The 26,242-nt window shown below is 35.7% G+C and overlaps 3 protein-coding genes across 3 annotated transcripts; 2 read left to right on the top strand and 1 right to left on the bottom strand.

Annotated features, from left to right (window-relative positions):
• Nucleotides 1-1,164: 1,164 nt before the first annotated feature.
• Nucleotides 1,165-7,425, bottom strand: LOC127421875 (tetraspanin-13-like). The gene is made up of 6 exons (XM_051665062.1): nucleotides 6,690-7,425; nucleotides 4,886-5,053; nucleotides 4,456-4,536; nucleotides 4,244-4,357; nucleotides 2,608-2,718; nucleotides 1,165-2,471 (listed from the first exon to the last, which is right to left on the bottom strand). Exons 1-6 carry the CDS (start codon nucleotides 6,750-6,752, stop codon nucleotides 2,397-2,399), a joined length of 612 nt encoding a protein of 203 aa, XP_051521022.1. The 5' UTR covers nucleotides 6,753-7,425; the 3' UTR covers nucleotides 1,165-2,396.
• Nucleotides 7,426-7,575: 150 nt separating this feature from the next.
• Nucleotides 7,576-16,150, top strand: LOC127421872 (ankyrin repeat and MYND domain-containing protein 2-like). The gene is given in 12 exon segments (XM_051665059.1): nucleotides 7,576-7,753; nucleotides 8,165-8,229; nucleotides 8,915-9,053; nucleotides 9,266-9,364; nucleotides 10,007-10,167; nucleotides 10,273-10,338; nucleotides 10,573-10,721; nucleotides 11,429-11,564; nucleotides 11,740-11,868; nucleotides 14,996-15,069; nucleotides 15,071-15,123; nucleotides 15,417-16,150. Coding segments are annotated over 12 exon segments (1,269 nt in total). The 5' UTR covers nucleotides 7,576-7,686; the 3' UTR covers nucleotides 15,548-16,150.
• Nucleotides 15,558-26,042, top strand: LOC127421874 (sclerostin domain-containing protein 1-like). Its single transcript, XM_051665061.1, has 4 exons — nucleotides 15,558-16,066; nucleotides 16,379-16,529; nucleotides 22,895-23,034; nucleotides 24,917-26,042. The coding sequence occupies exons 2-4, from the start codon at nucleotides 16,438-16,440 to the stop codon at nucleotides 25,348-25,350; spliced, it is 666 nt and encodes a 221-aa protein (XP_051521021.1). The 5' UTR covers nucleotides 15,558-16,066; nucleotides 16,379-16,437; the 3' UTR covers nucleotides 25,351-26,042.
• Nucleotides 26,043-26,242: the final 200 nt, after the last annotated feature.

Below are 26,242 nucleotides of genomic sequence, written 5' to 3'. Positions count from 1 at the left end.
AAGCAAAGGGGAATTATTTGAGGGAATCTGGGAATATTTTGTGATTTGTTCTGGTCTGTAAATATTTATTTGATTAAGTTTCAGAATAGCAAACTTTTTTTAAACTTAAATTTAATTTGTCTTTGCTAATTATTTAACTTACTTTGATATGGTTTTATGCATTTAGTTTTATATGTAGAAAATATGGTAAAATATTAACTCTTTAAAAACACAAATGTTAGAATTTTTAAAACCATGACTTCTGTTTCAGAGATTATAAATGTGCAAATAAATGTTATTCAGTTATACAGTTATACAATTTACACATTCCAATTTGTTCCAAACAGAACACAAATGCAATGCATTCCTCTTAAACTTTGAACCAAAAAGGTGGCGCAAATGCAATAAAGGACAGCTGCAAGTTTGCACACTAGATTATTTTCCTTTCTTTTTAATTTTCAAAATGTTTTCAAAAACTCTTTTTGTATGCTTAAAAATACCATGAATAACATACTAAAAAGTTTAATAACTAGGTTTTGAGGTAAGTATTGTAGCATAATAGTGTGTAAAATCAGATCAAAAGTTTTTTAGATACAGATAAAGTAAAAAAAAAAAAAAACTTGAATTTGAAACAAAAATGCAAAATTGCTTCTTTGCATGTTAATTCTCAGGCAGGTGGTTAATTGTGATCCAAACCCCTATTGTGTGCAAATGAGCAGGTGAAGGTGTTTTGTTGGTATGTAGCCAGCAGAGGACAGCACTCAGTAAATATATTTGGTATACCACACTGTAAAAAAAATCCTGTTGTTTTTACAAAAAAAAAAAAAACTGGCAGCTGTGGTTGCCAGAATAATGATGTAAAAAATACAGTAAAAATGTAAAACTACTTTACAGAACAACCTGTAAATTTTACAGTTTAAAACTGTTGTAATTTATATGATGCTGGCACTGTAAAAAATAAAAAATCTGTTAAATTTACAGTAAAAACATATCATAAACTTGATATTAATCTTCTGAAACTGTTAAATACTGCTTTTCACTTTATAATGTATTGTTACTCCCCATAGTAATTACAGAAGGGCACATGATGACATGAAGTTCATCAATAGTGGCCCTACCAGGAGCAATGACCAATAAACATGTAGAGACAGTGCTCAGTGTCACTCACACAAACACTAAACACCATCAGGGTAACACATGTAAAATTTAAATAATGCAGTTAACTAAACTACATCAAATATAACACAGAACACCCCAATGTACATAACTGATATTACAAATAAAAAGAAACAAAACTATTCCCATAAAATATAATGAAATATGATGGGTCATGCAGGGAATTGTGGGATCACCTGATTATTGTTTTTTACTGTAATTTTAACAATAATTTACTGTAAAAAGTACATGTACTCTTCTGTTAAACATCATGTAAATTTTTACCATTAATTATACAGGAAAATCATACCTTTTACATCTAAAAAATTTTATTTTTACAACATTTTATTGTAAAAACTACTGTTGTCTTAAAATATATTACAATATTTTACTGTAATTACTCAATAATAAATTAACGTTTTTTTATTTTTTTTTCTGTAGCAGTTTTACAGTCTTTTACCATTAAAAGTACAGACATTTTTTTACAGTGCAGTTTAACAACAAAGGAGTGCTACACAATTGGTTATGTGGAATACAAATAAATGATGTAGCACTTCCTGCTCATATCCTGGTCCGACAGACTGTTGGAATTGGGTTGGGTGTAGTTTGCAAAGTTTCAGTGTGTAAGCTTCAGACATGTTTGGCAATAGTCAGTTGAACATGCCTTAACATTTTTCTGTACTCTTAAAAATAAGTATTAAAAAAGAACATGTTCTCTAGATCTCAAGATACTGTATTATGAATCATCCAAAATTTTCACTTCAAAAACCTGCTTTGGTTTTATTGTCTATTATTACTGAGTGTTCAAACAAAGTCATTACATTTAAATTTGGCTTACTGAACTTAACATAATGACCATTATACTGTAGTTTGATTTATATGTTTCAAGTCTTTATATAAAGTTTATTTTCTGTCAAACTGTAACTCTTTTAATTTACATAACAAATCTTTATCTTTGCAAGAGTTGTCAATTGGGATCAAAGTTCAAGTCCAGCTAACCTACTTACTTATTTAGTGGTAATAAACATTTATTGTGAAGTCCACCATGGAGCAAAATTATAATGGCAAATATTGTACAGATGAATGTAACATTGGATTTGTTATTGTACCCAACAGATGCAGTAATCACATGCAGTTAACACATTACTATTTTCAAACTAAAATTGGAAACGGATTACATAATGAATATGGTTATTAAGAGAGCACAGCACAAATGATAAGTCCATTCAAAAAGAAGAACACAAGTGCCACACCACAGTGTTTTAAATGAAAGCACCAGGATTTTGTCGAGGGTCTTTCTGATTCCTGTACCTGTATGCTAGCCAGACAACCAAAATCTGAAACAGGAAAAATACAAATCTCTTTCAATTTAGTATGTCATGATAATGATCACATTCAGATGTGTTCAAAGCTTCATTCAAACTCTAAAACATCACATTTTAGCACAATGGACACCACTGTAAAATCACTCACCTCTGTAAAACAAAAAAAAAGGCTGATTCCTCCAACAAAATGCAGAGCGTCATCAGCATAGTCCTGGATTATCACTGAACACGGTGTACAACTGTGATCATTGAAACAGTTCTGAGTTCAAAGAGAGGACAGAGAGAAAACAGAAAATAAACTTTACTACCATAGTGAAAACAACATATTTACCAAAGCTCATCACATAGACAGTAAGACTTCATACACAGTCATGATCTCCATGTCAAATTCATCCAAAACCATCATTTTAGAAGTGTTTTATTTTTGTCCACATTTGGTTGAATACAACCTTAGAAACTTACATTTAAACTTTAAATATGCCCAACAACTGTAAAACAAGTGGTCACCTTCAATTGTTAACTAAAAGGGAAAGTTCACCCAAAAATTTAAATTCTCTCATCATTTACTCATCCTCATGCCATCCCAGATGTGAATGACTTTCTTTCTTCTGCAGAACACAAACGAAGATTTTTTAAAGAATATCTCAGCTCTGTTGGTCCATACAATGCAAGTGAATGGTGACCAGAACTTTGATGCTCCATAAAGCACATAAAGGCAGTGTAAAAGTAATCCATATGACTCCAATGTTTAAATCCATGTCTTCAGAAGTGATATGATAAGTTTGGGTGAGAAACAGATCAATATTTAAGTCCTTTTTTAATATAAATTCTCCTCCCCGGCAAGAATGTGATTTGCCAAAAACAAAAGAAGAAGAATGTGAAAGTGAAAGCGGGGATTGATCTTAAAAAAGGACTTAAATATTGATCTGTTTCTCACCCAAACTTATCACATTGCTTCAGAAAGATATGGATTTACCACTTGAGTCTTATGGATTACTTTTTCGTTGCTTTTATTTGCTTTTTGGACCTTCAAAAGTCTGGTCACCATTTAAGAGCTGAAATATTCTTCAAAAAATCTTCGTTTTTGTTCTGCAGAAGAAAGATAGTCATACACATCTGGGATGGGATGAGGGTGAGTAAATAATGAGAGAATTTTCATTTTTGGGTTAACTATCCCTTTAAGGATCTATTTCTACCTGATCTAACCCTTAAAATTATGTTTGTTGGCATAGCCTATTTTATTCAAGTTGATGCATTAATGTTAATATTTTTGACTTGAATAAAACCAGTTAATTTATTTTTGTTAAATATGTTAAATGTTAACCTAAAAATTGTGCTCCATGTGGTTAATCTAAATGAACTGGTTTTATTCAAATCAAAAATATTATTTAACTTGAATACATTAGGTTACACCAACAGAACTCATTTTAAGGGTTAACAATTGCAGGTTACCACTTTTTACTGTGTACCATTAGAAGATTTATAAAATATTAACCTTTAATCTTGGCCTTGGGTGAATATGGGTAAGACAAAGATTAGTTCTTGAAACTACATATTTACCAAAGCTCACTGTATACACTGCATGACTTCACATTCCAGGTAATCTCCATCAGACTATTTGTTCAAAAGGTGTGAATGGTCTATCAACTATCATTTAAGAAGCATGTTGATTTTTGTTTTCATTTACATATTAAAATGTAAATATTTTCCAGACAAGTTCCAGAAGATATCACATTACATGAACCCTTGTTATTAGACTAGACAGGATAAAGAGAAGTTCTTACTGCTTCACATGTTCCATTGTAGTTAACTTCACTGAAGTCACAACAATCCAACGTTCTTTCCAAATCCTTCTGCATTGATTCAGACTTATTCCATCCTATCTCCAGAAGAAGGTTCTATAACAAAGCATTTGAAATTTAATTTAATACCACCTTGCTTGAGGAATGAGGAAACTGGTATCACCATGTCAAAGTAATAAAGACATTGTAATTACCTGTTGTTCTTTACTAATCGCCAAGCAGGCACATGATACTGAAAACTGCACTATGAATACCATGAAAAGAATGAGCATGTACTAAACACCAGTTAAGGCTGTATTTTGTTTCATTTGGATCAAATAAAACATTTGTTGATTATAAAAAACTTAAATTGCACATGCAATAAATTAGTAGGTTTTGGACCAGTTTCCAGAGCATACTAAAAGACACTAAGTCTATAAAAAATATGGCCTAGTATTTCAAGCATGATTGATTCTTATAGTTAGTTTATGTCAAGAAGAAACAAATGATCCATGAGTGTGCTGACAAAGCAGCTACTGAGTTGCTCAGCGTTCAATTTGCATATTAAATCTTATTTACACAAACATATTTAAATTATTAACAAGTAGAGGAGTTCTTGAAGAAATGGGTCACTGCAAAGGATACAAAGAACAAAAGGACTTGGTGATGCTTTAGAGCTCCGTACAAGCCCACAATGGCCACAGCAAAGAGAAAGAGTCCAACTGCAATGACAGCAGCCATCACTCTGAAACTGGAGACCAATCCGAACCATTTGCCCCATGCTGCTACACTAATCATGAGAAGACTTACCATCTGAGAACAAAGAAATAAGAGATTCATGGATTCACTTTGTATCAACAAGAGGGACATTGGCAATTGAATCAATACTTGTAGCTCTTTACATTAGATATCACAATAGTCAACATTAACTAACAATGAACTATCCTTAAACAGCATGTATTACTGTAATCTTGGTGAATGCTAATTTGATAACACTTAACATTTGGTTCTACCTGTTAACATTAGTAATTGCATTAAGTATGAACTAACAATGAACAACATTTTATTTCAGCATTTAAGCTTGGTTAACATTAATTTATGAAAATACAATTGTTCATTGTTAACGCTAGTTGATAATGCATTAACTAATGTTAATGTATTCAACTTTTAATAATAATAATAAGAAAAAAGTATTAGTGGACCTGTATGTTGAATTTAACATTAACCAAGATTAAAATGTGCTTTAAAAGTATTGTTCATTGTTATTTCATGTTAAGTAATGTAGTAAACTAATATTAACGAATACAACCTTATTTTAAATTGTTACCATTAATTTCTACATTTACTAATAAATTGTTTTCGCGAGGGGGCCTGGGTTGCTTAGCGAGTATTGACACTGACTATCACCCCTGGAGTCGCGAGTTCGAATCCAGGGTGTGCTGAGTGACTCCAGCCAGGTCTCCTAAGCAACCAAATTGGCCTGGTTGCTAGGGAGGGTAGTCACATGGGGTAACCTCCTCGTGGTCGCTATGATGTGGTTCGCTCTTGGTGGGGCGCCTGGTGAGTTGTGCGTGGATGCCACAAAGAATAGCGTGAAGCCTCCACACGCGCTACGTCTCCGCGGTAACGCGCTCAACAAGCCACGTGATAAAATGTGTGGATTGACGGTCTCAGACACGGAGGCAACTGAGATTCATCCTCCGCCACCTGGATTGAGGCGAGTCACTACGCCACCACAAGGACTTAGAGCACATTGGGAATTGAGAAAAAAATGTTTTGTTTTTGCATTGAAAGTATCAGTTAACATTAGTTAATGCATTATGAAATAACATGAAATTACAATGAACAATAATATATTTATAAAATAACATTAGCCAAAATGGTAACACTTTACAATAAGGTTCCATTTGTTTACATTAGTTAACAGCACTAGTTAACATGAACTAAAAGTGAACAATACTTTTACAGCATTTATTAATCTTGGTTAATGTTAATTTTAACATATAGTAATACTTTTTTTTTTTTTTTAATCAAAAGTAATATATGTTAACATTAGTTTATGCACTATTTACTAACATAAACTAACAATGATTAATAAATGTTGGAAAAAAAAACATTGTTCATTGTTAGTTCATGATACCTAATGTATTAAATAATGTTAACGAATGGAACCTTATTGTAAAGTGTTACCACCTAAATTAATAATCATTATTCATTGTTAGTTCATGATACCTAACGCATTAACTAATATTAATAAAGTTAATTAATAGAACCTTATTGTAAAATGTTACCTGCATGCTAACAGTTACTCATAATTCATTTAAATTAAAGTACTTACATTGAATACTTCTTTGAATCTTAATGCAAATATGAAAAAGTAAGTGAAAACAAGAATTTGTGTAAACTGCCTTATAAATACACTTCTACATCAATAATGTTCAAGACTTACCACATAAATAATGTTGAGCAAACAGAGGGCATTTCTGGAACAAACAAACCCACCACAAGCCATGATGAAATGTCATGTACACTCAAACCATAGTCCGCAGGTGTACTCAGGTAAGACTGCTCTAAGATAAGGAAGAAGTTGTCCAGGATTTAGTCAGGTATGACTATTCTAATCGACAGGCTATTGGTCCATTCTTTATCTGTATGGAAATAAGCCAAAGCTTGACTGCACTTCAAACACAAGGTAAATCGATGAACTTGTATGTGCTTATTTTCTCTCACATAGAAACCTTGAAATACACAATAAAATATTAATTTGTCAAGTCGGGTATAATGTTTTGTATGTAATTCATCCTTGATAAATTAATAATAATTTTTAATAATTAATATACTATTGTTACTATTTGTTGTTGTTGTTATTATTATTATTATTTTACAGGAATTTTAAAGTGTCATTTTTACGTGCTGGTATTTGCTATCTCGTGGTGCTGGTCGTTATTATTTTACACTTATATCTCAAACAGTTTCATTTTGATGACCCGATAGTCTACTAAGGAGAAGTACATGTAAGAAACACACTTACGCCAAAGTGTCTCTTAATTTGAAAATAAATGTTCGGAATGACGTTACTAGAATTCACGGGACTGAAACGCCTACAAACAGATGGGTTACGCACCCGTCGCTAAATGTGTACAAAATGACCTTCTACAACAGCAACATTATACAAAACACAAACTGACTATTTAAGCAAGCTAAGACTATGGTATATTATAACATATCTAAAAAACAGGACTATAATAATTGTAAAAAAGGAACATGCATAAACAGATCCCCCCTACGTTTCAGTTGGTTCAGTCCACTTGCGACGAACTACCTGTCACTGTCAGAATTAAAGTCACTCACTGTGAATCAACCACTGCAGAGCAGTGCTGTCACGTCCATCAGAATCATTTTGTTTTTCAATTATTAAGACCAAAAGCGTCTTTTAATCTATAATAATGTCTGCACCAAAGAAAGGAGACCTGACTAATACTGAGAAAGAGCTGCTTCAAGTTATTTCTGCAGGTAATGATAGCATGATGCTAACAGGCTAATTGCATGATTAACAGATTAACACAGCGAACGTCTCTGAAAATCATCACATTTATGTTTTCATTTATCAATCACAAGTGTTCATGTCACTTTTCTCATTCTGTTTTTAAATAACTGCTTGATTTGTTGCAGATTAAAAGCCTGCATATGTCTTGATAAACTTTGTAATTTATATTCAGATTATGGGATAACAACTCATCTGTTTCAGTAAAATTGACTTTATTCAAGCTTTCTTAGTATTTTATTACCTGATGATGAAAATACATGTTTTATATGAAGAATTTGATGGATATTAAGCATTAAATCTTGCAGTAAGGCTTTTGATGTATAATTTAGATTAGGTTTGCTGCAGTGTCTGATCACTTTATTGTTAAATATTTACAGGAAATGTGCAAGAAGCCTCCAGGTTGCTTGGATCTAAAGATGTCAGGGTCAACTGTCTGGATGAGGTTAGGAAATGTAGTGCTTATAAATTGTCTTTTTGGTTCTTTGTTTTGCACATGATTGTATTCTTTCCCTGAGCTAAATTGCAAGGTTAGTGGTGGTCCATTATTGGGGAAAAAAAGTTTTTTTTTTTTCAGGGTAAAACAATACACCGATAAGAGGTTTTTAGATCAATAAAGGCTCCTCCAGGGACCTGTCCAAGTCAGATGTTAGAGATACTTGGAGGCTTCCAAAGCAGCCGTCTAAAATGGTATTGAATGGCCACCTCTTGTTTCATCTTCCTGTTAGATTTAAAACAAATAAACCAAAAATATATGGAAACATTTGCTTGATTTGTGCCTTACATTTGTGTGAGCAGTTGAATACTCTGTGTAGTTTTTGCTAAACTCCCCACTTCAAACAAACAACAAGATCCTCCCGTCTATCTGACTTTAAAGGGGACAGACATATTTTCACTTAGATTTAATTACTCAGTCATTTTTCACCCCTGCTCAAATTCAAAACACAGCATTGCAAGCAACAAGTACACTCATTATATTAAGTATAGGTTCATGCTTTTGGAAATGTAATCAGGGCCTTCCTGTTTCCCCAGATCAGCAATAATATGTTAATATATCAATATATGTAAATTTTTGAGAAACAATCGTCACTGATTAACAGTTGTTTTGATTTTTCACGCTTCTTTTTCAGTTTGGCATGACCCCCCTCATGCATGCTGCATACAAGGGAAAGGCAGATATGTGTAAACTGTTACTGCAGCACGGAGCAGATGTCAACTGCAACGAGCATGAACACGGCTACACCGCACTCATGTTTGCGGGGCTCTCAGGTCAGAATAAACACATATTTCATCTATATTAAATGGCTTTTTGAGTGACCTTGTAAGGATATATTTCAAGAAGATTAAAATGGGTTCTCAAGATATAGAAAAATAGTCTTTTAATACTATATTTTTTAGTCTGTGACAGCTGAAATATAGTTGCCTATATACAAAGCAATGGAGCTGATCCACTTAAAATTGTACACGATTTCATTATATAGGAAAGACGGATATCACCTGGATGATGTTGGATGCTGGAGCAGAGACAGATGCTGTGAACTCAGTTGGCAGAACGGCAGCACAAATGGCGGCTTTTGTTGGTATGCAAACACTATTGTCTTGTGGGAAACGTGTGTGTGTGTGTGTGTGTGTGTGTGCGTGCACGCGGATACCTTTGTTATATTACAGTATGTTATAAAAACATACTGTAAGTTTCAGAACTCAAAACTTTCTCCTCACTGCAAAAAGAGCATTTGTTTAAACCAAGCTGCCAAAACGACTCGTTCTCTACTTCCTTCATATTTTGATGTTACACTGTGGTAGACATGATCATCATTTGCATCTGACTGCCTCAAAAACAGCACATCAACACCTACTTTACCTTATCACTTCCGAAGTCCGCCTAGTAGTGGTGATCAGTGAGATGGCAAGTAGAGAGAGCAGGTCAGTAAAGAGCAGAGAGCCAATCATAACATTGGGCATTTACGGTCAAGTCTTAAAGGAGAAGCAGCACCAAAACCAAGGGTTTCTAAAAGAGGGTCAGAATTAGGGTGGAAAATGATCATGTTTACAAATACATAACTTTACTAATGTTCTAAGTGAACCTGAAGGAACATTGTAAAATAATAAAAAAGGCATATCATTACCCCTTTAAGTTCAGATTCAAAGAGGGAAAGTGGAAAGCAAGTTATTTATTTTTTGAAAGTGTACAGTAAATTAGGTTAAGCACAGATGTTTTTCAGGGCAGCATGACTGTGTGACGGTCATTAATAATTTCTTCTCCCGAGTGAGGCTGGACTACTACACAAAACCCCAGGGGCTGGAAAAGGAACCAAAACTCCCTACCAAACTCACTGGACCATTGCACAAAATTATTATGAGTACCAATCTCAACCCTGTAAAGGTAATATTTTTTAGACTGAAAATTGTGCAATATGACCGTGATAACTCCACTACAAATAAAACGCAGTTTCAAATAAGACTTGATGATCTTTTTGTTTGGCTTAAGATAGTGATGTTGGTGAAGGAAAACCCTCTTCTGATGGACGTGGAGGCACTTGAGAAGTGTCACAAGGTCAGTTGCATTTTTACTCTTTTACGTGCCGTGTAAATTTCATAGCAAATCTGAGATTCATTACAACAAATCCAGAGAGATTTTAAGTTTAAATGACACATAAACATACTGGAAAATGGCAAAGATATTTGAATGTCCTATTAATGCACATGTCCTGATTATGCTCAGTTGAACTGGAACGAAAGTGATTTGAGTTAACAAGGCAGTGAGTAAGGTTTTTAGGACGTCTTTCAGGTTCTGGAGCTAATCTGCGAGAAGTGTGTGAAGCAGCAGGATATGAATGAGGTGTTGGCCATGAAGATGCACTACCTCAGCTGTGTGCTGCAGAAATGCGGATCTTTCCTAAAAGATCGCCAGGACAAACTCGATGGCCTCGTCAAGAGGTATAGATATCTTTGCAGTGTAATGCTTATAATGAATGAATGAATGAATGAACGTTACATTTATATAGTGCTTTTCTGACACTACAGTCAAAGCGCTTACACAGTGAACAGGGGACTTTCCTCAAACATCACCAGTGTGCAGCATCCACCTGGATGATTCAACGGCAGCCATAGTGCACCAGTACGCTCACCACACACCAGCTATTGGTGGAGAGGAGAGAGTGGACTGATAGAGCCAATTCATGGATGGGGATTATTAGGAGGCCATGATTGTTAAGGGCCAATGGGGGGAATTTGGCCAGGACACCGGGGTTACACCCTACTCATTGCGTGAGTGCCCTGGGATTTTTAGTGACCACAGAAAGTCAGGACCTCGGTTTAACGTCTTATTTGAAGGATGGTGCCTTTTTACAGTACAGTGTCACTGTCACTATACTGGGGCCTTAGGACCCACACAGACCGCAGGGTGAGCACCCCCTGCTGGCCTCCCTAATACCTCTTCCAGCAGCAACCTTAGTTTTAATTCAAGTACTGTATGTCTGCTTTGAAGTTACGATTTAAGTTATGACTGTCACTTCATGGGATTATTACTTGTATTCTTATTGTCTTAATTATTTTATGTACAAATCCAAACCCTCCAAATTTGATTTGTAACTCTTTTACAAATGTTATCAATTGAATTCTCTCTGAATATGCTTCTTTTGTAGCCTTCTGAAAGGGCGAGACAGCGATGGCTTCCTAGTGTCCCAGGAGAAGTTCATCCGGGAGTGCATCCGGAAATTTCCATATTGTGATGCCACATTATTACAGCAGCTGGTCCGAAGTATTGCTCCAGTGGAGGTGGTGAGTAAGCATTGCAGTGACCCCTGTGTGCTCATATTGAAGAGACTGTGAGTGTAATAAATTTATGACTACTTTCACTAGAGAGTAACAGAGAAACAAGAAATAAAAAAAAAAAAGAGAGAATTGTGTTCCATGTGTGGAAGTTCCTCAAGTCTCACCAGTGCTTTTCTGACAGGGTAATGACCCCACAGCTTTGTCAGTGCTCACTCAGGCCATCACGGGCCAGGTGGGTTTCATGGATGCAGACTTCTGTACCTCCTGTGGTGAGAAAGGAGCAGAGAGGAGATGCTCCATCTGCAAAATGGTAAAAATCAAACAGGGTAGCACAGATTTTTTCACTTGTTTTTGTCACTTGATTAATAGACATGAAAAACTTCTAAATCAAAATCAAAAACTTTTCCAGGACTTAGATGACTTTTTTTTTTTTTTTACTTCATGCGACCCTGCATCTCCTGCACGGACATTATGCTTTGTCTTCACTATACGCTATGCATAATTTAATTTCATTTAAACTGACTGATCTCAGTTCATGACACTCTTGGCTGTCAGTAAAGGGTTAAACTTTTAACGTGCCGAACCATGTGACAAAACAACATGGCGCCAATCTCAGCAGAGTTTGTCTTTAGGAGAAACGGCAACAAAACTACTTCTGGTAAGAAACCTCATTACGTTTTTACATTGAAACCTGTTTGAGTCAAAAGATTAGAGTCTCTAGTTTCATCCAATATGCCATTTTAAAATTTGAGCAATTTATTGAGAAACGGCACGCTGTTAAACACACTAAATATAGCACTATTTTTCCCTAAGAAACGCTTTATTTGCTGTGCATTATCACACTGAGAATCAACGAGTTCATCCAAAAGCTGAAAATGTTACTTTATATGGAATTTGGATAAAACTAAGGTGCATTTCGAACTGTTCTGAGACCAGTGCAGACAGACAGCACACTGGAGGTAAAGTCATTCACTAAATGGGGAGCAAGGGAGCATCCTATGACTTTCCTATGCAGCCAAGTGCATTAACTCCTAACATCCATTCAAAAGTTCAGTTTCAGGCTGCAGATGATATTTGGACCACTCAACATGTTTGGCAGGCATGGGACAATGGTAATTACTATATAGATTCAGAATTTATAATGTATAATTTTATTTTAACATGGTTGGCAGTGATTGGACATGTTGGCCATTACTTGTATCAGAATTAATTATGCAAATTTCTGATTGGTAAAATGCTTCAGCATTGGCTATCACTTGTTTGTTTTACAGTGCAAAGAGTGAACATTGAGTGTTTGTTGCAAAAGTAGAAAAAAACATTGTAAAATAAAAGTCAAATCAAGTCAAATAATTTGTAGTTTTTTATTTGTGCTTTTCCCAATACACATTGTTCCAAAGCAGCTTTACAGAAAATCAGCTGTGATGACTGTAACGTCTCAAAAACATGAATAACTAACACTCCTGGAAACATAGTAAACAATTTTATACATCTGAAAACATCTGACTTTCTATAGCTTGGTATTAGTGAAAATTTGTTCAATAATACCAACTTGGTCCCGCTGTCCCCAAATAAGGACACACATTTTTTGGAAAACTATTTGCGTGTATATATATGTGTGTGTGTATATATATATATATAACACACACACACACACACACACACACAGATGTGCTCAAAAGTTTGCATACCCTAGCAGAAATTGTGACATTTTTGCATTGATTTTGAAAATATGACTGATCATGCAAAAAAACTGTCTTTTATTTAAGGAAAGTGATCATATAAAGCTATTTATTATCACATAGTTCTTTGGCTCCTTTTTAAATCATAATGATAACAGAAATCACCCAAATGGCCCTGATCAAAAGTTTAAATACCCTTGAATGTTTGGCCTTGTTACAGACACACAAGGTGACACACACAGGTTTAAATGGCAATTAAAGGTTAATTTCCCACACCTGTGGCTTTTGAAATTGCAATTAGTGTCTGTGTATAAATAGTCAATGCGTTTGTTAGCTCTCATGTGGATGCACTGAGCAGGCTAGATACTGAGCCATGGGGAGCAGAAACAAACTGTCAAAAGACCTGCGTAACAAGGTAATGGAACTTTATAAAGATGGAAAAGGATATAAAAAGATATCCAAAGCCTTGAAAATGCCAGTCAGTACTGTTCAATCACTTATTAAGAAGTGGAAAATTTGGGGATCTCTTGATACCAAGCCAAGGTCAGGTAGACCAAGAAAGATTTCAGCCACAACTGCCAGAAGAATTGTTCGGGATCCAAAGAAAAACCCACAGGTAACCTCAGGAGCAATACAGGTTGCTCTGGAAAAAAACGGTGTGGTTGTTTCAAGGAACACAATACGATGATACTTGAACAAAAATGAGCTGCATGGTCGAGTTGCCAGAAAGAAGCTTTTACTGCGTCAATGCCACAAAAAAGCCCAGTTACAATATGCCTGACAACACCTTGACACGCCTCACAGCTTCTGGCACACTGTAATTTGGAGTGACGAGACCAAAATAGAGCTTTATGGTCACAACCATAAGCGCTATGTTTGGAGAGGGGTCAACAAGGCCTATAGTGAAAAGAATACCATCCCCACTGTGAAGCATGGTGGCTCACTGATGTTTTGGGGGTGTGCGAGCTCTAAAGGCACGGGGAATCTTGTGAAAATTGATGGCAAGATGAATGCAGCATGTTATCAGAAAATACTGGCAGACAGTTTGCATTCTTCTGCACTAAAGCTGCACATGGGACGCTCTTGGACTTCCCAGCATGACAGTGACCCTAAGCACAAGGCCAAGTTGACCCTCCAGTGGTTACAGCAGAAAAAGGTGAAGGTTCTGGAGTGGCCATCACAGTCTCCTGACCTTAATATCATCGAGCCACTCTGGGGAGATCTCAAACGTGCGGTTCATGCAAGACGACCAAAGACTTTGCATGACCTGGAGGCATTTTGCTAAGACGAATGGGCAGCTATACCACCTGCAAGAATTTGGGGCCTCATAGACAACTATTACAAAAGACTGCATGCTGTCATTGATGCAAAAGGGGGCAATACACAGTATTAAGAACTAAGGGTATGCAGACTTTTGAATGGGTCATTTCATTTTTTTCTTTGTTGCCATGTTTTGTTTTATGATTGTGCCATTCTGTTATAACCTACAGTTGAATATGAATCCCATAAGAAATAAAAGAAATGTGTTTTGCCTGCTCACTCATGTTTTCTTTAAAAATGGTACATATATTACCAATTCTCCAAGGGTAGGCAAACTTTTGTACTTTTTTTTGTTTGTTTTTTTTGCATGTTTATTGGGGGCTGCTAGTGAAAAATGCACACGGCAATCATGCTCTGGTCTCAGGAGGTTAAATCAGGCTTGACATTAACCAGTTAACTCTCAAAGACCACTCAAAAGCGATCTTTTCATTTGTTCAGGTGATCTACTGTGACCAGGCTTGTCAGAAGCTGCATTGGTTCACCCATAAGAAGGTCTGTAAAATATTACAGGAACAGAGAGAAGCATGAAGCTGAGTCAGCCACACGACTACAAAATCAGGCCAAAGGTATCCTAAACGAATCTGCCCTAAACTTTAATTATGACACTTACGAAGAAGTATCATTGTATTACCATGGCTTTCTGGGATATAATTCTCTGGAATACCCTGTAAAAACCATAGTATATGAATATGGTAATCATTTAGTAACATGATATACTGTATATCAGAGCAGCATGGTGTTACAAGCTGAAACCATTATTGTACCATCGTACTGCCACAGAACGTTTTTCGTAAAGGGATTGAGGTTGCACTTTGCTTTCATGCATCACTGAAAGTACACCTTTTTTTCTCACCAATAGCTGAGGAAAATCGAGCATTGGAGGAGACGACTGGCACTTTGGAAGAGCTCTCTGTCAGCCAGAGTGACGCCACATCAGATAACCAAACTGAGGATCTTACCTCTGACACAGTCCCTGTATCTTCAGACTGAGTCATTAAGAATTTACCCTATAGACACAGGTTCAATCCAGCAACTATATTGTTGTTATCATCATAATAATCAAAGATCCATTTAAGTCAAAAGAGAGCCAATCCATGACCTTACCCAGAGGTTACAACAGCATTGTTCATGGTACTCACAGAAGATGAAATTCAGAAGCACATAAAACGGGGGAAAACCACCGAAGGCTTTGCCACACAATTGCACACTGTGAAGGGTCAACAGGAGACAAATATAAATATTGTTTATATTTGAAATAATCTGTTGATGTTTATGTTGAAAATAGTTGTATTTATGTTTTCGAAAATCATAGTATCATAACTGATTTATTATTGACAGTCGTATGTGTGATGGGGGTTTTGCTTTCGGAAAGATATTATAATATATTGCTGCAAGACATTGACGACTATGCCTTAAATTTCTCTTTCTGTTTTTATGACAGGAGATAAGATTCATAGAAGTTGGCATCAGCTTATAAGGCAAACAATTTCCGGTCGTAATAATAAAGCTGTACGCAGTGGTTACTTTTCTAAGACATGTAAATATTGAAATGCCGTAATATTTCATAAAGTGAATAAAGTCTATTACCGAACAGTTAGATCACCTTTTTTTTCCAAGAAAAAAAAATCAAAAATCACTTGCAACAGCTGTTTAAGAGGGCATATCTTAAACACTCTTAAGTCTTGAAAATGTTTCTTGACATAGCTGTTTTTCAGGGATTTAATTTAGTGTCTGGCCATGTCAGATGTGTGGTTAAACTAAGTGTCCCTTGTGCGTAGGGTTGTGGAGCTCTAAGTTTGACAGTTAGTATTTTGGTTGCAGGTTTGCTCGAGTCTTCTAGATGGTTTCACTGAGACATACTCGTACCAATCCAGTTCATAATGAAGAATTGTATGATGGACTTCCGTGTAGTTCTGCTCACTGATGGGTTTCCGGTGCCATCAGAAAGGCAGATAAAGAAAAAAAAAACAAGGTAAATTCTTGTGACATTAAGTTTGCCTAAGTTAAAACATTTAAGATGTTTCATTCTTAATCTGTTCGTCTTTGCGTCACTAACCTCTTCCTTAAACTGTGTTGACCTGAGAACAAAAACAATCCATTAGATTAGGTAGGCTAGGTTCTTTGATTCTTCAGATTCTGGTTAATTTCCTTAATGAATTTCTAGTTGGAGCTTTATATTACCTGTTTGTTTCATGATCGTGTTGGTCATTTTCCTTCCTGCAGGAGGCGATAATACTCGCCTGCCGAAGGCAATAGAATCCAGTATCCTCTGTCTTTCTACGCGAAACAGCTTGAATGCTTGCCTTCTTTCCCCTTGTTTAACTTCTGTCAATCATACATTGATTTTTAATCACATTGCATTGATGGTAAATTCAATAAATGACTTTATGCGGTTTATGGGAGCACGTGTGTCAGGATTGGGTTGCAAAATACCTACATATGTCAGAAATGTTAGAAAACTCCTGGCTCAGGCTGCAACATTAGTGTTGGTTAAACATTAGTCAAAGGTGTAATTTAAAGGAATATTCTAGGTTCAGTACAAGTTAAGCGCAATTGACAGCATTTGTGGCATAATGTTGATTACTACAAAAAATTATTCAGACTCGTCCCTACTTTTCTTTAAAAAAAGCAAAAATCGAGGTTACAGTTTGGCACTATAATAGAAGTGAATAGGGCCACATTGTTTTAAGGATTTAAAGGGAGAAATGTGAAGTTTACAATTTTATAAAAGCACTTACATTAATTCTTCTGTTAAAACTCATGTATTATTTTTGCTGTAAAGTTGTTTAAATCATAATTTTTAGTTATTTTAAGGTTTGTTGACATTACATCGTCATGGCAACGAAGTTGTAAAATTGGCAATAACTTTACACAGAAAAGGTTAGTAAGTTTATCACACTAAAATCATGTTAACATGCATATTGTTGACGTCTTGTGGCTTTACTTTTGACAAGTCTTCTTTGGTCGCTTTTGTGAATTGCATTTTGGAATAAGTGTAGATGTTTTTGGATGCCAACCTTTTCTGTCTAAAAACTGCACAGATGGCAAATGACTGACCACATATTGGCGATATTCAGCGATAAACGGCGATAACTCTTAAATGGCTAAGCAAATATTTTCTAAAATAGTGTTACTGTAAAACATGGAAAGCTAATAATATCCCACAAGCTTGTTTTTGATATTGTTCTCGATATTATGAGCATTGGCCTGCAAAAGCCATTGCAATGCGAGTTACCCTGGGAAGAGTTCCTCTTGTCATAGCGGTAAGTAAGGGTCCGTGGAGAAAATGCAGTGTTTTTTTTTTTTTTGTAACAGCTTGGTGTGTGTGAACTGCATGTCCAATATAAACCACCTTTTTGTAGCTTTTTTGCTGAAGAACATAGAGGCACGAAACCAGCATCATTCAATAGAGGAGGATGGTGCGCAACTTTCACAACCTTTCATTTTACCCATAGTGGTTGAATAGGGAACTGCATTTCCAAAATTAACTTTCTTTTTGTAAAAACTTTTTTTGTCGAAGGAGAAAGAGGCACGAAACCAGCGTCATTCAGTAGAGGAGGATGGTGCGCAACCTTTACAACCTCTGGTTGAATAGGGAACTGGATGTCCAAAATTAACTTCCTTTTTGTAGTAGCTTTTTTGTTGAAGGAGATGGAGGCACGAAACCAGCGTCATTCAATAGATGAGGACAGTGCGCAACTTTCACAACCTTTCATTTTACCCGTAGCGGTTGAATAGGGAACGGCACGCCCAAAATTAACATTCTTTTTGTCCAAAATTAACTTTCTTTTTGTCCAAAATTAACTTTCTTTTTGTAATAACTTTTTTGTTGAAGGAGACAGAGACATGAAACCAGCGTCATTCAATAGAGGAGGACTGTGCGCAACTTCTACAACCTTTCGTTTTACCTCTAGTGGTTGAATAGGGAACTGCATGTCCAAAATTAACCTTTCTGTAATAGCTTTTTGTTGAAGGAGATAGAGGCACAAAACCAGTGTCATTCAATAGAGGAGGGCAGTGTGCAACTTTTACAACATTTCTAGTGGTTGAATAGGGAACTGCATATCCAAAATTAACCTTTTTTTGTAATATATTTTTTGTTGAAGGAGATAGAGACATAATACCTCTAAAAGATATTCACTGAATTAAAGGGGGAAAATGTTTTACTTTTTGTTAAGTTTAATTCAGTATAAAATTCACAGCAAAAAATCCTATTGTTATCGTGTTTTTTTCTTCTTGTTTTCCATTTAAAATGGTCTAAAAATACATTTACTTGAGAAGCAACATATAAGAAATGTAGACTTGCTTTAAGAGAATGTATCTTAAATATAAGTGTATTTTGTATATAAGTGTATTTTTTCACTTAGTTATACTTCTGCGAGTGCAGTAAAGACTAAATATACTTGTATTCAAGATCTATTCTCTAAAAGCAAGTCTAAATATATTATATGCTGCTTCTCAGATGAATGCATATTTTTTAAAGGATTTTTTGATATTTTTAAATTTTTATTTTTAATATTATATTCAACATTCTCAGATAAAATTAGTTTCTTCTGCAGTATAACTGCTAAAGTAAATGTACGTTGTTTAAAAGTTGTTTTAGATATTTATATAGGAAAACAAGCCAAAATAAAAACAAATCAAAAACATATTTTGTTGCAGTGTATAATGGGGCAATCACCTTTCTGTTCACTTCTATTCATCTTTAACTCTCTCTCTCTCACACACACCTGTATTATGATACAATAAGTCGCGAGCCATCACGTTTTAATCTAGCTGCATTAAGCGCGCGCGCTCGAGGGATGAGCTTCCCCGCGACAGAGTGTTCCTCAGCCGGATGCAGTTTCAATCTCTCCCCCTTAGATCAAGACACTTCGCGCAACTCATAGAAGAGAGAAATGCAGAGAAATGCAGTTTCAGAGTTTGTAGTTATTTACATGATCTGCTTCCTTATTATTTGAACTTTAATAAAGCTATAATGCATTAAATATAACTGCATTTAAGATGTTACACTGGGGTGTTTCCTTTAAAGACGCTCGACACGCAAGTTTTGCTTCAGGGGAGCGGCAGCTCCACTTATTGCACAGCGAGAGTGTTTCTATGTTTACTTATTTGGTATTTTTGTATAATTCCCTCATACTTTGCTATCTACATCACCTTAAACAGTTTAGAGTGCATCTGGACTGTGAGCTGCGTTTTCTTCCTCTCCTCAGGCACGAGCTTCAGTGCTGCTCTCGCGCATCATCATCAGAGTTTAATGTGATCTCATGTTATGTTAAATGACATCAAACGACTATTTGACAACTAAAATTATTGTCGATAACGTCGACTAATCGTTTCACCCTACTTCTGAAGAGATAAAGTTGGCTCACATCCACATCAGGCTTTATCACCAGTGGGTAAGGGTAAGTTACTCTAAAAAAGTAATTAATTACTAACTACTAATTACATCTACAGTGTAATTAGATTATTGTACTTTGTATAATTACTCTGTCTGAAAAGTAATTGCATTACGTTCTAAAACCCTTATCAACCTCGACCAGGTGAAAAATACAAGGATAGACATGAAACTGTTCTTTTAATTCTTTCAAATAAATCACATAAAATCAAATAAATTATTAATGAACTGGCCAAAGAATGTAAGGGGACTGGATTAAATTAGAAAGTATACATTTTAACATTAGATGTTATATTTCGATTTTAAATTCACTATTTTATATAAAACTGTTCTATAGTCTATCTATACAGTATTTAACGCAATTACATCAGAAGTAACTGTTATTAAATTGCTGAAAAATTAAAGAGTAATCTCTTTACTTTTTTATGAAAAAGTAATTTAATTACTTTAATTAATTACTTAGTAATGCATTACACCCAACACTGTTTATCACACACTTTTGCAAAGCGTCTTTATTTTCCTTGTGGGAGAAAAATAAAGAAAAAAATGTGAGTCATGCCAAAATAACAATGGTGGGAAACTAAAATAAGTCACTATAACTAGACAAATGCAGACTACCTCACACCTATCTCCATTGCTAAGAGAAACACTTCACTCTTGTTTGATTGATGACCAATCATAGTTCAGCAGTCAGTGGACGCGCGCGCCCTTGACCAGAGAATCTCTCTCTGCATGTGGGTAACGCGCAAATCAACCAAGTCGGGGACTGACGACTAGTCTTGACAAGATATTTTTTACTCAAACCTTTTGAAGTCCTATAAACCTACTTACAATAGATGGTTCTGCTTGGCCACCAGGGGGCATACGTTCCCCTAAAATGTTGTTTATCTTCAATGAATAGTTAACCCCAAACTCTAAATCTGTTTAAAGGAATATTCCGGGTTCAATACAAGTTTAGCTCAATCGACACAATTTGTGGCATGATGTTGATTACCACAAAAATTTATTTAGACTCGTTCCTCCTTTTCTATAAAAAAAAAAAAAAAAAAAAAAAAAAATCAAAAATCGAGGTTACATTGAGGTAGTTACAATGGAAATGAATGGGGCCATTTTTTTGGACCGTTTAAAGACAGAAATGTGAATTTTATAAAAGTTATTATTTGAGCTGTTTAAATCGTCATTTCTACTGTCGTTTTAGGGGTTGTTGGCATTGCATCATCATGGCAACGAAGTTGTAAAATTGGCTATAACTTTACACAGAAAAGGTAATTTTATCACACTAAAATCATGTTCACTTCCATTGTAAGTGTCTCGCTGTAGACCAAATTTTTGCTTTTTTTAAAGAAAAGGAATAGTAATTTTTGTAGTAATCAATATTATTCAACAAATGCTGATTGAGTTTAACTTGTATTGAACCATCATTACAAAATCGTATACTGTTATTTTTCTTTGGAACACCAAAGCTTCACACAGCTATTTTTCATAAATCGACAGTTTACATGTTTTTTAACTTCAAAAAGAACTTAAAACACTATCAGATTACCATACAATTTTGAAAAGAGCGACATTTAAGTCATCATTCACTGATAATATTTACCCTCCAGTAAATATAACCACTGCGACCGGATCATTTCGTTAGTCAGTTGAGAACTGCATCAGTCAGATTTGTGAACAAATCATTCTTTTGAGAATGGGGTGAACAAACTGGAGTGAACAATTCATTCACGAAAGGCTGTCCCTGTGTCCAAAATCGCGTACTGTCATATTATGTACTGTATTTGATGATGGATGCACTTCTCGACTGGTAAAACAGTACATTATTTAGATATGCATGTATGAATATATTTCAGACATACTTAAGCTGGGGACATGGGTATTGACCTGTGACCTGAATATATGACATAATAACAATAACTGCAAAAATAATCTACTCTGGTTTTGTTAAACAAGCACAATTTAAGCACAAGGAACAACTTTCTTGGTATATACAGTATATCACTTAGTTGAAAAGAGTCGTCCGACTCGCGGTTCACATCCATTCTTTTTAAAACAGTGTTCTTAACGTGACGTCTCCTCCTCTCCAGAGGGATTATGGAATAGTAAAGTGTCCAGTCGATCTGCACTTCAGAATCTCACTGGAAATAGTAGGTCATTCAGGTATTTCACAATTACTGTTTTATGAATACTGAGGATTCTGACATACTATTCCATTGGCATACTGTTTTTGGCATACTATATACTGTATATAGTAGGGAAGGATATTTGGATGCAGCAAGAGAAAAATTGGCATCAGTCAAACAAAATAAGACAATCAATTGTGACAAAAGAGCTGTGATTAATCTGTTTGGGTGTCATACATCTGCCCATCATTCAAGAATCAATCTCTGTCATCAATCAATCAACTCAATCAAACCTGTCAGCTTTTCCAAAAGAATTTATTTTCATACTCATTTGCAATGACTTGTTTTAACACCTTTGCCAGACACTTTAATTGTTCCAACCAGTCAGAGTGAGTAATTAACCCCAACAACTCTGGTAAATGGATCTCTGTCACTTTTCACAATGAGAACATTGCACTCTTTAATTTAAGAAAAATCATACACATGTACAGTATAACTGCACACAAATATCCCTAAGTGAATTAAGAGCTCTCAGGGGGGGCCAGTAAACCATTCATTTTCATTCCAGATGTTTTTTCACTGGGAGTGGTTAGTTTAGGGGAGAAACTGCTTGTTTAAAAATTCACCTGAGCTTTGGCCAGCGCTGGAGGCGGGAGCATGCATATATAACCCAAGATATGATAGTGACTGAGGGAGTCATTCAGACACAAGGCGCATCTCTCTTCTTGTTATCGGGAAACCGTCTGTGGGTTATTTAATTATGTATATAAACGCACCCGAATCGTGCAATTTTATGTTTTTATTCTGCTTTTTAATAAGGAGTGGTCTGACTTTGAAGAACGATGCTACGGAGATTTTCTACACTCATGTGGTCAGTCCCGTTCAGGATGCTCAGAGCAACGCGTCTCTGAATCGCGCGCGCACCGGCAGCAGAGGGTTCCCAGCACACGAGAGAGGCGGTGAGTTCACGTGCGTCACTTCACGACGCTAATTAATGTTATTAAATTATATTGCATTTTAAAATAGTTAAAAGAGATTTATTTTGACATTCTGGTATGAAGTTTAATCCCCTTAAATTATTTTGCGTTCCTTGAGAAGATCTTCCCAAGTCTGCCTTGATATTTTTTTTCCCTCCCATTAATAATTTTAACTTAACTAAAACAATACAAAAAACCCATTAAGACAAAGGTTTTCAATCATTAGCTACAGGTCCAGGGACCCCCCAACCCACACACTCCAATATAAAGAACAGATTTTTTTTTCTTTTTTTCAGTAAACCTGAATAATATATTTTATTAATGTCGAAACAACATTGTAAAATGCTTATCAATAGTTAATGGTGATTCAAAACGTTTTATATGTCTTGAATATATGTTTATATATCTGTCCATATAGCCTCTGCACTATTTCTATGGACCCCCAGGGGACCCTGGTTGACAACCATGGGTTTAAAGGGATAGTTCACCCAAAAATTGGAATTCTGTCATCATTTACTCTCCCTCACGTTGTACTATACCCATATTATTTTATTTCCTCTGCGGAACACAAAAGAGATGTTAGGCAGAATGTTCAGTCTCGGTCACCATTCACTTTTATTGTATGGAAAAAAAGAGATGCCATGAAAGTGAATGGCGACTGAGGCTATCAGTACTTCACATTCTGCCAGAAGAAAGAATGAAAGTCATACAGGTTTGTAACAACAAGAGGGAGAATGAATGATTATAGAATTTTCGTTTTGGGTGAACTGTCCCTTTAAGAGTAGCTTTGTTCTAACATTGTCCATCAGTAGAAGGGTTGTGAATTTATGTGACTTATTGGGATGGCAAAATGATATGAATGACACACTCTCTTGGCTCACAGCCTCACCGGGCAGTGCAGATAAAAGGGAGCTGAGCACAATGCCCGCTGAGTGAATCCCGTCAGACTGGGAGAGTGTAGGTGCAGCTCAGTTATTCAGGAAGTCTCCTATGGGATCCCTGTTTGTTTTGAAATGCCATAACTTGAAGTGTGGCGGTAGAAAATGGCCCTCCACTCCTCATTCATCACCTCCTGTCATGGAGAGGGGGGCACATTGTAACTGAGGTGTGCTTTTGCTCTGTGAATGGATTTTGGCTTGGGTTACACTGACAGGAGACATTGCTTCCAGGCAGAACAATGCTGACAGTATTGCCAGCAGCAATGGCTTATCAAACAATAAGAGACTCTTAGTCGTCATTCATCTGTACCCTAAACCATTTCCTCCCAGTTCAGAGAAGGGCCGTTATAGGTGGGGTCTTGAAATATACCAAACAAAGCACATCATCTATACTGCTGTTGTTTGTTGAGGTAAAGGTGAAAGACCATTAAGGTATACTTCAGCACAACACCAAGGTGTATTCTTAAAGTTTTTCTCCTAAAATCTTGAAAATATTACGGTACTCAATTGACCTATCCCTAACTGAGCATTTTAAAAGCACTTTAGCACATCCGGATGCATTCTCTTGGCAGGGGTTCCATACCTTTTGAACAATGAATTTAAATGACTTCATTCAAAGGACACAGTTTGAGGTGGATAAAGATTTAAAGAATAATAATTTTATGGAGATTAAACGCACAAATGGCAATTTCTAGCTGTTGAAATATTTTAGAACTGAGCTGTAGAACTAGAAAAAATATATTCACTATAGAAATTCCACAACTTTTCCAAGCCTGAAAATCACTGTGGGAGCCCTGATTGTTTTTATATTATTTCCAAACTTAGCAAAGATATCAATCCAAGTATTGCAAAATCTGTCAGATATGAATTTTTATTATTATTTTTGATTGAAAATCTTCTAAAGTTTATTTCACTTTCTGTTATAGAACGTGTTCCAGTGGGCTGCAGAGAACTGCGATCAACAAAGTACATCTCAGATGGACAGTGCACCAGCATAAACCCTGTTAAAGAACTGGTGTGCACAGGACAGTGCCTTTCAGCGCAGATGCTGCCCAACTGGATCGGTGGATATGGTAGAAAGTTCTGGAACCGGCAAAACAGTCAGGAATGGCGCTGCATGAATGACAAGACCCGAACCCAACGGATTCAGCTCCAATGTCAGGATGGTAGCACTAGGACCTACAAGATCACTGTAGTGACCTCCTGCAAATGCAAAAGATACACACGGCAACACAACAAATCGGAAAACAAGTCTGATGGATACACTCAAACCCAGATGCCTCACAAACCCAAAAGGCAAGGGAGGCATCGGAACGGCAAGCTCAATGAGAACTGGCATGAGTCTCTGGTCTATAACTGACCAAAGCACTTGATTTTCCCATCTAAACGAACTAAATATGAGAGCTTGTGGGGTCTACTCATTGGAGCAAATGTGCTGCATTTGAGAGCGAGTGCAGGGCTCTGACTTCACAGTGAGACAGAAGTTATCTGCAGTCATTGGAAAGAAAAACAAATGTCATTACCAACAAATTCACAAAGAATCCCATAGGTGACCCTGTGCCAAAGATACTGTATGTCCATACGAATGCCAAAAAAGACTGACACTGACCATTGCTCATTATCTGCAACAACAGCATATTGTTTTGCAAAATGAATGGAAATGGACCTGCGATTTGTGTTGTATTTGTCGTCAATGCCTGATATGTGTAGAATAACAAAATTGCATAAATGTTACTTAACTTGCAGTGTAGGTCTATGCTATATATAACAGTGACAATAACTGCATCTCTCAAACCTGAGAAATGCATAGCTATTTGTAAATTAAGTATCTGTAAATACACACATACTGTCTTTTGTGTAATTAATTGTTTTGCAGGACCTTTCTGTGTTATAAAATATAATATTTTTTGTACAAGTTGATGTTATATATTTTTAAATCATGTATTTTCAGTTTGTCCAAGCATTATTCAGACAAGATATTGCACTATAGTGACAATGTTGATATTGGCTGTTACAGTATGGTGTAAAAACATTAAAATTATAACATCTCAATGTGTCTCAGTATAACAATGATAAGGTGATGCATTGTGACCTCTAAGTAGTAATTACTGTGTATATTAATGGACTTATTATGGTTCATTAATAAAATACATGAACATGCTTGAAACGTTTTTGTAACTTATATATATATATATATATATATATATATATATATATATATATATATATATATATATATATATATATATATA

Source organism: Myxocyprinus asiaticus, chromosome 31 (genome assembly GCF_019703515.2).
Source record: "Myxocyprinus asiaticus isolate MX2 ecotype Aquarium Trade chromosome 31, UBuf_Myxa_2, whole genome shotgun sequence".
Taxonomy (NCBI): Eukaryota; Metazoa; Chordata; class Actinopteri; order Cypriniformes; family Catostomidae; genus Myxocyprinus; species Myxocyprinus asiaticus.
Note: the sequence above shows the minus strand (reverse complement) of the source record. Positions and strands in the feature narration are given on the sequence as shown.